The sequence below is a fragment of the Cervus canadensis genome, chromosome 30, assembly GCF_019320065.1.
Source record: "Cervus canadensis isolate Bull #8, Minnesota chromosome 30, ASM1932006v1, whole genome shotgun sequence".
Classification (NCBI taxonomy): domain Eukaryota; kingdom Metazoa; phylum Chordata; class Mammalia; order Artiodactyla; family Cervidae; genus Cervus; species Cervus canadensis.
In genome coordinates, this window is record NC_057415.1 from 42077776 (window position 1) to 42090285 (window position 12510).

The 12510-nt window shown below is 41.5% G+C and overlaps 1 protein-coding gene across 3 annotated transcripts in view; it reads left to right on the plus strand.

The window, feature by feature from the left end:
• CNTRL (centriolin) overlaps positions 1-12510 on the plus strand; it is an 81382-nt gene that overhangs the window by 36840 nt on the left and 32032 nt on the right. For all 3 annotated transcript variants that reach the window (XM_043452885.1, XM_043452883.1, XM_043452884.1), the window contains 5 exons: positions 2363-2539; positions 5835-5969; positions 9039-9184; positions 9780-9987; positions 10717-10896. In XM_043452885.1, coding sequence (XP_043308820.1) covers positions 2363-2539; positions 5835-5969; positions 9039-9184; positions 9780-9987; positions 10717-10896 — 846 coding nt within the window. The remainder of the gene's footprint in view (positions 1-2362; positions 2540-5834; positions 5970-9038; positions 9185-9779; positions 9988-10716; positions 10897-12510) is intronic.

Sequence of the window (12510 nt, forward strand, 5' to 3'; positions counted from 1 at the left end):
ACCCTCTCTGTACTGCCTCCTGAAAGTAGCAAAACCCTAAATATGGTTATTATTTCCCTCTATATCTCTTCTTTTATTTTATGTGTATCCATCTATAAAAATATGTGTTATTGTTTCACATAATTTTAGGGTTTATATGAAAAGCACATAGTGTATTCTTTGGCCACTTCCTTTCTCACTTCATGTTTGTGTTTTTGAGAATTGTGCACATTGATACATTTAGCTCTGTTTTTTTTGATGTATATAGCATACCATTTAATTTATTGCTTATTCATCCTCTTCTTGGGGGATATTGAGATGGTTTCTAGTCTTTTGCTATTATGATACTGAGAGTGACATTCTTACATATATCTGGACCACGGGGACTGTGTTCACAGGGGACTGTGGCTCAAAGTATATGTGCCTCCTCAAGTTCACTAGATATTATCAAATTACTGTCCATAGTGATTCTTTGAATTTCTGTTCCCGCTAGCAGTGTGAAGGCTACCATTACACCACTTCCTTGCCATCACCTTACAGTTATCTAACTTTCATTTTGTAAGCCTTAATTTTGAAATAATTTCAAGCATACAGGAGAGTTGCAAGAATAACTCACTGTATCTTCCATTCAGAGTCACCGTTTAATACTTTGCCACATTTGCTTTATCTCATATTTAATTTTACATGATTTTATGTACATCTTTATATTATTTTTTTCCTAATCATGTTAGAATTAGTTGTAGACAATCATGCTCTTTAGCTTTGAAATATTTCAGCATGTCTTTCCTAAGAACAAGGACATTTTCTAACGTAAGCACAGAATAAGGATCAAATTTAGGAAATATAATATTTTGCCAGACTTAGTGTTTGCCAATCTGCCAGATTTGAAATGATCTTTGTGTTTTTTTACATTTACAGGAAAGTGGAAAGAATAGTTCATTGAGCTTCTGTGTGCTCTCCTAAATTAAACAAATAGTTTACCATATATATATATATATATGTTGCTGGGTCATTTGAAAGTTGCAGGTGTTAAGACATCATCCCTTTAGTCCACATATCTTTAAAATGAGGCTATTTTCCTCCATCACTCTGATACCATTATTACACCTAGAAAATCAACAGCAGTTCCTTAATATTGTCTAACATCTGAGCCATATTCACATTTTCCCAATTATGCCAAGGGTGTGTTTTATAGCTTGTGTGTGTTTGTATAGAATCCAGCTAGTAGTTCTGTATGGTATCCCACCTTCTAGATTTGTCTGATTGTTTCCTCATGGTTGGTTTAACTTGTTCCTCTATGCTCTGTGCAAAATAATGTCTCATTTTAACTACATTTCCCCCTAATTACTGGAGAAGTTAAGTACTTTTTATCTGTTTACCTGCCATTCAGTTTTTCTCTTCAGTGAATTCCCTTTTCATATTCTTTGCCCAGTTTTTTCTGTTGGATTGTCTGTCTTTTTCTTAATGATTTGTAGAAACTCTTTATATATTCTGGATATTAATTCTCTGTTGGTTATATGTAGAATCTGCATCCTGGACAAGCAACCCAGATGACGCAGATGCTAGGTGATCTTGTATCACCCACTGAGAAACTCTTCTATAGAAGTTCTCATCACACGATTCTCCTTTGTAATCCAGAGTAGTTTGGTCTAATTCTCAAGATCCCAAATAAATAGATGAAAATTATAATGTTTAATCATAAAAAAAAATGGGCTAAAATGGATCAGAACTGTGGCATACTAATCAATATATATTTACATTTTATCAACATTCATTTAAGTTTCTCTGTCATCCTTAATATTAGAGCGTGCTAGTCCCATTTTGTTCTTCTGGTAAGTGAACATACTATGGTTTAACAGAAAGTGTGGGCTTTGGAGTCAGAAATCTCAGTTCATATTCTGACTCTTACCGTTTTTTTAGCTGCACAGCCCGGTGCTGTTTGCTTCGATGTTCATTCTCCATTTCCGCATCTATAAATCGGGGATGATACCTTGCCTTACGTAGTTACTCTGAGGGTATAGTGAAATAATGAATGAAAACATTTATTCCAATGTCTGAAGGAAAATAGGCCTTAAATTTTATCCTCTTTTTTTTTTTCCTTTTTATGAATACATAGCACTCATTTAAAAGATCACACATCTGGTTACTCTGAAAAACAAGTTGTAGCTTGCTGATTTTTCTGATAACAGTCAGGGTTTTGTTTTCCAACCTAGATTCACACAGCCTGCAGCCTCATCATATTGCCAGTGAATGCTCTCTGTGCCTGGCCAGCAGTGGCTGGCCTGCATTTGGTTTTAAGTGCTCAGGTTACTTATAATGACTTGCAGATGCTTAAGCAGCACAATGAGGGTTCTGTACTTAACCATACACTGAATCCTTGCAGGAGCTTGCAGAGCTAGAAAGTGCCCTGCAAGAGCAGCATGAGGTGAATGCATCCCTGCAGCAGACCCAAGGAGATCTCAGTGCCTACGAGGCTGAGTTAGAGGCTCAACTAAAAATGAGGGATGCCGAAGCCAGCCAGCTCAAGGAAGAGCTGGGAAAACTAACAAGGCTCAGCCAGGTGAGTAAGAGCATGAAGCCATCTAGAAAGCAAGTAGCCTGGGCCTTCACATAACAGCTTTCCTTTCCTTTACTCTAATATTAAAGACTTTTTAAGCCGATGTGGAATGATGGGCTTCCCCGGTGGCTCAGTGGTAAAGTACCCACCCACAATGCAGGTAATGCAGGTTCGACCAATCCCTGGGTTGAGAAGATCCCCTGGAGATGGAAGTGGCAACCCACTCCAGCATTCTTGCCTGAGAAATCCTATAGACAGAGGAGCCTGGCAGGCTACAGTCCATGGGGTCGCAGAAGAGTCAAACATAACTTAGCCACTAAACAACAGCAGTGTGAAGTGATGAGAAGAGCACATGTTTGGAGTCAGATGTTCTGAGCTTAAGTGTGACCCCTGTGTGAACATGGACAAGTCACTTCATGGCTCTGAGCCTCTGACAAATACTTACCTCTTCTGTCATGTGAGTTATGGTGAGGATAAGTGAGACAGTGGACAGGAAGCACTAACAGTTGGTAATCACTAAATTCTAGTTTTTCTTTCTCAAACCAGCTTCAAGAGGCCTCTTTCAAGTTGATATTAAATTTTACTTTGCTACTTGCTGTTTTGGTTGGGTGAAACATCCACTAGTTTAAATTATACCTTGAAAATTAGATAAATAGTTATTTATTTATCCAATAAATACTTACTGATTGGCCACTAAAGACCAGATGCCCTGGGTGCTGCAGAGAGAAGCACGGACGTGGTTCCTGTCCTTGTGAGGCCGACAGCCCCGCAGGTGGAACAGGTGTCAGAGGGAGGAGGGGAGGGCCTGGGCCAGGGCAGCAGTGGTCGGGAGACCGCCCGTGGCAAGGATGCTTCAGCCGAGGCTTGGAAGATGACGAGGGTTTAGCCGTGCAGAGGGAGCCGGGGTGAGATGAGTAGACGCAAGGGATGTGTTCTAGGCAGAGAGACAAGGAGAGAGCATAGTGCATTTGAAGTGCTGAAAGTGTGCCTCCAGTACGCCAGGAATGAGGAGAGGAGTAGGGAGAGTGAGAAATAAGGGCAGGGAGGCAGACAGTGACCAGTTTTAGTATATTCTTGATCACATTAAAATACAGTTTTGTTTAGCTGTTAGACAAATGGGTTGCATTTTCCACCAGGAAGCCCACTCAGACCTTCCACTGTATCTGCTGAAAATCTGGGTTCAGAACTCTGATTTTCCTTTAACTTGTGCTCAAAGCATTTTATCCTGTGTGTGAAATCATCTGTTTAGATTATCTGTCTCTCCTGCTAGACTCAGAGCAGTGAATGCCCAGATTGTAGGTGCCTGTTCCAGTACCTGCGGCTGAGGAGGGTTACTAGCGTCTCACTGGGTGAAGGTTAAGTAAGGTAAGATAGTTTGAAACAGGCACAGGGAAAGATGCTCAGCATTGTGAGTTATTAGAGAAATACAAATCAAAACTACAATGAGCTACCACCTCACACTGGTCAGAATGCCCATCGTCTACAAATAATAAATGCTGGAGAGGGTGTGGAACCCTCCTACACTGTTGGCGGAAGTGTGAATTGGTACCGCCACTATGGAGAACAGTGTGGAGGTTTCTTAAAAAACTAAAACAGTTACTATATGATCCAGCAATCCCACTCCTGGATCTATATCTGGAAAAGAGGAAAACTATTTGAAAAGATACATGCATGCCAATGTTCATAGCAGCACTATTTTTTGATAAAGTAACCAAGACTTTGGGAGCAACTGAAATGTCTGTCAATAGATGAATGGAAGATACAGTGTGTGTGTGTGTGTGTGTGTGTGTGTGTGTGTGTAATATTACTTAGCCATAAAAGAGAATGAAATAATACCATTTGCAGTAAAATGGAGAGGCCAAGAGATTATCATACTAAGTGAAGTAAATCAGGGAAAGGCAATTAGCATATATCACTTACATGTAGAATCTAAAAAAAATGATACAAATGAACTTATTTACAAAATAGAAATAGACTCATAGACATAGAAAACAAATTTATGGTTACCAAAGGGGAAAGAGAAGAGGAGGGATAATTTGGGAATTTGGTATTAACATACACATGCTACTGTATTTAAAATAGGTGAACAAGGACCCACCCTCTAGCACAGGGAACTGTGTGCAGTATCTTATAACCTATAATGGAAAAGAATATGAAAAAGAACAGGTATATATTTCTACACTGAAACATAAATCAATTATATGTCAATTGAAAATAAGGTAGTTAATTAAAAAATAAAGTAGTTTGAATCCCAGGAATTCATGTAAAATCGCTTTCATATGATTAGAAAAGGAAATAAAAATAGGTTGGCTTAATATAGTAATTGTGTACTTTCCATTTGTTTACTTATTAGATACTAAATGACCATTTACCAGTTGACAGTGTTATATTTCTTAAGAGTACCAAGTTTTATAAAACCATAGTTGACCTGATCAGAGTGTGGAAAAGAGGAGATTGGGAAGAAAAACAATTATAACAACAGTAAATATTAATATATTTTGTAACTAATAGTAAATACAATTTCTGGATGGTATCTCCTTTGAAATAAAATTTAAGTGTTTAAGCAAGCTCTTACTAGCTTAAAAATCTTTTGTACTTCCCTTGTCCTTTTTTAATTATTCTTGTAAGTCTTGACAAAAATATAGTGGCGGCCTATTTGTGGCCTTTTCACAAATTCATGTGGCATTGAGAAGGGCATTCCCTTCCTTGGCATCAGGACTACCAGCGCTGGTCTTGCAGCCGCACGCTGAGCATGGATGCAACAGACCTTCCCTCTCAGTTTTACAGATCTCTGATTGGTACCTTTCAGTTATTGAAGTCACTTGTGATGCTTGTTAAATGCAGATTCCTGGGCCTTGTCCTAGAAATTCTGGCCCATCAAGTCTGAGGTGGAGACCAGGCCTCTACATGTTTAACAAGCGTGCCAAGAGATTTTGATGCAGGTGGTTGAGGACCACAGTGTAAGAAATGTTGGTCTAAGGGAAGGGAGAGCAGTAATTGTTGACTCCCTCACAGAGCTTTTGAAGGTCGGTATCTGGGCTCCCTCCTGGAGATTCTGATGCTTACCCTTCCTTATGTATTAATAGTTGAAGGAGGCCTGTGAAAAACCTACCTTGAGCCTTTTAATTTGGAGGTACAAACATAAAACTGAATCATTATAAAACCAAAGCTCCCATGGGATTGCATGTGTATGTAAGTTTATGCATGCGTGCTAAGTCCCTTCAGTTTATTTATGCCTTATTAGATCATAAATTATTGCTATTTTACTTTTTTGTATCATTGCTTCCTATGGCAATAGCTGGAACAGTCAACTCTACAAACAGAACTTGAGAAAGAAAAACAAGCCCTCAAGAACGCCCTGGGAAAAGCCCAGCTCTCGGAAGAAAAAGAACAAGAAAACAGTGAGCTCCGCACCCAGCTTAAACAGCTGCAGGTAGGGACTTGTTGGCTCCAGATACATTCTTACATGGGACACCCAGAGATGTTGCCATCTATTAGTCAGACAGTCCACAATCTGCTCTTACATGCAGTAAGCTATTTGTAAAAAGGAATTTGAGATAGGATAGCACCATAGCGTCTGTCCCTTGTGAGCCCAGCATTTTGAGAAATTACTGTGTATGTCCTTTGTGGTGTTATGATGGTGCTAAGAGATGGCGGCTGTGTTGATCATAAACAGTGAACACTGTAACCTGATGGATGGCAGCCACCCCTTGCATTTCCCCTGATAACACCATCATCACCAGACTGGGCAAAGTAAGCAGTCGGTGCATTCTTCCTCCACTGAAATAGTTTTGTAATTATCCAGGAATATAACTAGAACGGGTTGCAGTAGAACTTCTTAATTGTAAAGCTTTCACAGTCCCCTTCTCAGAAGTGATATCATTAAAAATGCAGTCATTTTACGTTTATGAGCGTTTTCCTTGGCAAATTAATTTTACAGCTATTTTCACAATAACCTGCCCCATAAACTGCAGGAGAAGCAGGTGGACAGGATTTTCCAGGTAATTAAACATTCTCAAAGAGGACAGCTGTCTGAAAAAATGAGTACCTGGATTAACACACAGGTTTCCAGATCGGGGGCCAGTAAGCTGACTGAGGGGTCAGCTGTCCACTTCACCAAAAACCGAGGGGCAGAGTTGTTGTGTTTATTTGTGAGGGGCGCTCTGAAAACTCATGTAAGACTGTATAAGCTCACCTGAATTCTCTCTTTTCTCCCAATGCATAGAATATTTTTTTCTCAAAGTTTAATCTAGTTACATGGAACCTCATTTTTACTGCTATCATTTCAGCTTCTGAAGTGAATATCATAAAAGATATACATGCTTTCTATTCTTGTGTGAGTTCTGTGTTTGTTAGGTATTCATTGGATTATTTTTTATTTTTACTATGGAAACTTGCAAATCATTACCAAATCAGAGAGAAAATAGCCTTATGCCCCTTTGTTTACTCAGCTCAAACAATCGTCAACACTCAGCCATTCTTGTTTCAGTTAGTCCACTCTTTTTTTTTTTGCTGGGATACTTTAAAGAAAATATCATACATCTTTATTTCAACCCTAAGTACTTCAGTATATATCTCTTAAAGAAAAGGACTTCAGGAGCCTTCTCTCCAAAGGAGAAACTGAGATCAGTTTTCCAGAATGCTGGTCCACGCGATGAGATTCTCTTAGTTGGAACTGGGTGCTTTGGTTGCTTGGCCTTCTAAACTCCTGATACGGAGTTCAAGTTAAACTCACTCTGCATTTATCTTTGTCAGAAATCATTTAGTTGCAGTGAGCCAAAGCCTACTAATGCTAGCTCAAGGAAGGAGACAGGCAGCTTGCTAGTGACCAGAGCTGCTCTGTCAACCTCCCGCCCAGGCGGCTCTCCTTTCTCCCGCTCTGCCTCCCTGGCCCAGCATCGACTCCAGCCCTGCACCTGTGTCACTTGACGGGACTGGCTCTCCTGCAGACTTGCTGGGCTGGACTTTGGTTCTAATTCTGGGGGAGTGAGTCTCGCCTTCTGTCTAGTCAGTGGGTTGGCTTTCCTTGGGTCAGATCACCTGTGACCAGGATTAGATAGTCATGCAAATATGGGTGCCTCGGGGCAAAGGGCAGGGACAGTTTACAGATAAGAGACTCCAGGTGGACAGACATGTTCACTGTAATGCTGAATTCACCATTTGAGTTAGCAGTGTTAAAACAAAAAACCCAGTATTATACCAGGTTTGAAGAAAATTAATCACTAAAGTAGCATATAAGTATTCGGGGGAACTTAGGATGTAGAACTTATTTTTCTGTCTAATTTAGGGAAATTTTACCAGTTTTTGTTTTGTTTTGTTTTGTTTTTTTACTTGAAAGAGACTGTCTGGATTTAATTCTGGGGTCTAGATATATTTGCTAGTTTGTTAGTGAAAATATGCTCGCATATAACAAATACTCCCACAGAGTACTGTAAGCTATTAGAGAAGCTTCAGTATTACGGGAAGGTGTTTTTTGTTTTTGTTTTTTCTAACTTTGAATTGTGTACATTCTCCAGCATATACCAAATAGAATACTAAAGTAAATCCAAATGTATAGATCACTCATCTTCAACAGTTTCAACACATGGCCTTTCTTACTTTATCTATAACACAGTATTTAATCACAGTATCCAGTATTTAATCTATAACATCTCCCACACCCCACCCCCACATCTGTTCAACTGAATTATTTTGAAGTAAATCCAAAACATCTGATTTTATCTGTAAATAACATACTACTGTATGTATCTCTGAAAAATAAGGGCTTTAAAAAGAAGCATAAAGGAGTTCCCTGAAGGCCTCTTGGTTAGGCTTCTGGGCTTCCACGGCCGTGGCAAGGGTTTAGTTCCTGGTTGGGGATCAGAGATCCCACAAGCTGCACAGCATGGACAGAAAAAAAAAAAAAGCATAAACATGGATGCCATTGTGATACCTTAAAATTATAGTCACCCCCTAATATCATCAAATCCCTTGAGGATATTCAAATTATCTCACAAGTTTTTTAGAAGTGTTTTTTGGAATCCAAATAATGTGTACACAGGGCATTTAGTTGACTTGATTCTTAAGTCTCTTGTAATCTATAGGTTTGCTCTTTTTTTACCTTTGTTCCATACTAAAGAAAACCAGGTCTTTGTCCTATAGAGTTTCCCGTAGTCTAGATTTGCTGGCTACATTCCCCAGGGCGTTGATTAACATGTTCTTATATAGAGGTTTATTTAGATTTGCATTATTTAGTTTTTGGCAAGAAGAAGGTAGTGTTCATAGGTTCTTCCTTTTGCATCACCACAACACACATCATAATGCCTGTTTGTATCTTTCGTGACTTTGGATTAATCAGTAGATTCAGATATTGTTAGCCGTAGTGGAAAGGGCTTTTAAAAAATTGGTAAAGGAGTTGACTAGAACTATTATTTGGTAAATAATATAGGCTGTGTGTGTATGTGTATTTTTTTATTTAGTTTTGGTTAACTTTTACCCCTCTTCATTTTGCCTCCCTCCATAGGATGACAATAACCTGTTAAAACAGCAACTTAAAGATTTCCAGAATCACCTTTATCATGTAGCTGATGGTTTGATTCGTCCAGAAGAAGTGGCAGCTCGTGTAGATGAACTAAGGAGAAAACTGAAATCAGGAGCTGGAGAGATGAGGTAATGGAAGGTCAGGACCTCCAGGTATCGAGTGGGCTGAGTCATGAATGTGGGCCTCAGTGATGAAATCCCCTTTCTGCGATTGTGCATGGCTGATTTCTTTTGTAAGGTTTTCTCCCTATCGTATGACCATGACTGAGACACAGACTACTTAATTCAAGTTGTCCATCACTGATTTTTTTTAATCTTTTATACGTTTTGTTATTATTTAATTTAAAAAACATAAAGGTTTTACAAGTAACTCATTCTTGAAAGCTTACTGCAGATGGTCAGGAGGTTGAGTCACATTATACACTTTAAGTAGAAAACAAATAGCTAAAGAAAAACAGGCTACTTTGAAAATGTGAAATGGACGTTTATGCTTTGAACACACATTGTTAGCCTGAAGGTGGCCTGTGCGCGCAGAGTGGCAGCAGTCAGCTGATAAAACAATGCTTGGTGCTCCAGAGGTGCGCAGTGATTTGCTGTGGGTTGACAGCAGGTGCTGCCCCACACAGCTCTTCTTGAGCATGTACTAATGTTACCGGCGTGCTTACGTCCAGCGTCAAAAATAAAATGTCACGTTTATAACATCTTTCCTCTCCCCCCTTACCAGAATCCACAGTCCTTCAGATGTCTTAGGGAAAAGTCTTGCAGACTTGCAGAGACAATTCAGTGAAATGCTGACACGTTCCCAGCGGGAGACAGAGGAAGCCCAAGGGAGGGAAAGAAAACTCCAGGAAGAAATGGCTCTGCACCAGGAGAAGCTGGCCGACGGGCAGGAGGCGTTCCGGCAGGCCTGCGAGAGAGCGCTTGACGCAAGGGTGAGAGACGGGCAGGAGGCGGCGGAGGGGAGCGGTCAGAACACACGTGTGCTGTCCAGCAAGTCACATCACTTACTGTTTCGTGTAAATACAGTGTAGGGAATTCCCGGGTGGTCCAGTGGTTAAGACTCCTCACTTTCACTGCCAAGAGCTGGGGTTCGATCCCTGGGTGGGAAACAGATTCCACAAGCAGCATGTCATGGCCACCAAAAAGAAAAAAAAAGAAAGAGTGTTTGTTATATTAATTATACCTTAATAAAGGTAATTATGCCTTTAAGGTATAATTAATAAAGATATAATTTTTTAAAAATTCAGTGTAAAAAAAAAAAAAAAAAATTCAGTGTAATTGCTGTAAAGTTTCACTCCTAGTAAGACAGACTGTGTGACTGAAATGCAGCCCTAAGTGTGGTGACGGATGCCACAGTCAGGCTTCTGTGTGACACTGTGTTTTCCTTATTTTGAAAGCAAGTGAGCTGTTTCTTAACGTGCAGGTCAGTAACACCACATTGCTAGAGCATAGTATGGTGCCAGAATCTGAGTTTTTGATGTAATTATTTTAGTGATGAGGCAAATGTTAAAATGGATCCTAGAGAACAGTTGTGATTAACCCATCCCCAGTAAGCCATTAATACTCTTTAGTAAAATGAAATACAATTCTCCAGAAGGTGTTTATTTTGCTCAAAAAATATTTTGCTTAAACATCATTTTTGAAACTTGATTTCCTCACAGATTAATTTTGACAAGAGGCAACACGAAGCAAGAATTCAGCAGTTAGAGAATGAGATTCACTATTTACAAGAAAATCTAAAAAGCATGGAGGAAATCCAGGGCCTTACAGACCTGCAGCTGCAGGAGGCCGACGAAGAGAAGGAGAGAATTCTAGCCCGACTCCAGGAGCTAGAGAAGAAGGTGGGCAAGACCAGAGAAAGACACACGAGTCCCTGCTGCCGGGGTCCTGCTCTTAGCGAGGGGCAGCTGAGAGGGCTCTGATCCACAGTCCCCACTGGCTGCACCTCGGTGGACCTGGAGCCTGAGACGAGGGGCATGGTGGGCGGGAACAAGGGAACTGGGACGTGAGGCGCGGGTGAAGAGGCGGCTGGGTGGTGCGGAAGTGCTGCTGGGATGGTTTGCCTCCTTCCACACCCCTTGCCAAACTGGACACATCTGTGGAACATGACTTTTCAGCTCCTCACTTTTCTCTCTAATTCCCTGGCCTCTTTTTAAACTTCTCCAAAGCTACCTCAGCCCCTGCTCGCCTTGTCACACCTTGTCCAGTTCAGAAGTGGCACCCAGCATCTCTGAAGTCACGAGCTGAGACATCCCACTCTGATCATGGCCTCTTTTGCTGTCAGCACCCTCACGCTGACAGTGTTTCAACCTTACAGATGATCCCAGTGCCTTAGCCCCACCTTTCCTGGTGTATGGCTTTCCTGTCTTCACTTTCTTCCTTGTCCAACTTAAATTCCATGGTCTCCCACTATCACAGTTGTTTGCAAATATCCTCAAATTCCTTGCTCCTTTCTCCTATCTTCTGTGACAAAACAGCAGCTGTCTGCTTTCTTTAGCCCTGCACTCATGGCTGAGTATTCCTGAATTAAAAACCGCCCGTCCAGGTGCTGTGCTGACGCCACAAGTGTTGCAGCCTCCGACAGCAGCGCCTCGCTTCTCTCTGGAAAGCTCGCTCTCAGCTGCCCTGTGTCGCACCCTCTCCAGCCCAGTGAGGGGTCTGCTTCATGCTTCACTGAGAACCCACCAGTTCCCTAGGCTTACTGAGTCTGCCTCCAAAATCTCTCTGGAATACCTGCACGTTGCCCTTCTCCAGGGCCACCACCCTCTTCCACCATGACGAGTCATCTCTTCTGGACAATGGCTGCGGCCACCGGATGGCCCCCATTTCCACTTGGAACCGGCTCCGCGGAGCAGCCAACACAAAACATAAATAGACTCTTGTCAGTCCCTGCCATCTTCCCTTCTCTCTAGCAGCCTCTGTTGTTTCTAGGATAAAGACACAAACGCCTCGCCTCTGAGGCGCTGCGTGGTTGGCCTCCGTTGAGCGCTCTCCTTTTCTCACCGTGCTGCTGCTTCCAGCTCCCGAGACCCCCACGTTCTGTCTCCCCCTGGCCATTCTTCCTCCTGCCCCGCGTCTCTCCCCCTCTCTTCTCCCTGACTCCCTCTCCTGCCAGCCTCTCCCAGAGGTGGGTACCTTGTTCTGTCCCTTGAGAGCAGCGATCACAGGTTTAGTTACACATTTGCCTCAGTACTTATTTAATATGTGTGTCTCATAAGCCCCTTGAGGGCAGCAGGCAAGTCTGTTTGGTTTACCACCATATGTCCCAGTGATCACAAGGGGCTGGTCCATCGCTTGGCAGTGGTGCCAAGAAATGTTTTTCCAACAGATGAATGGATTTATGAGCACAAAGCTTCTAGACTGAGTAGACTGATTTCATTCTAAGTTACTGTGCAGTTTGGAGACGTTTTTATTTTTTCACTCTGGAGCTCACTCTGGAGCTGTGTACCAGGCAT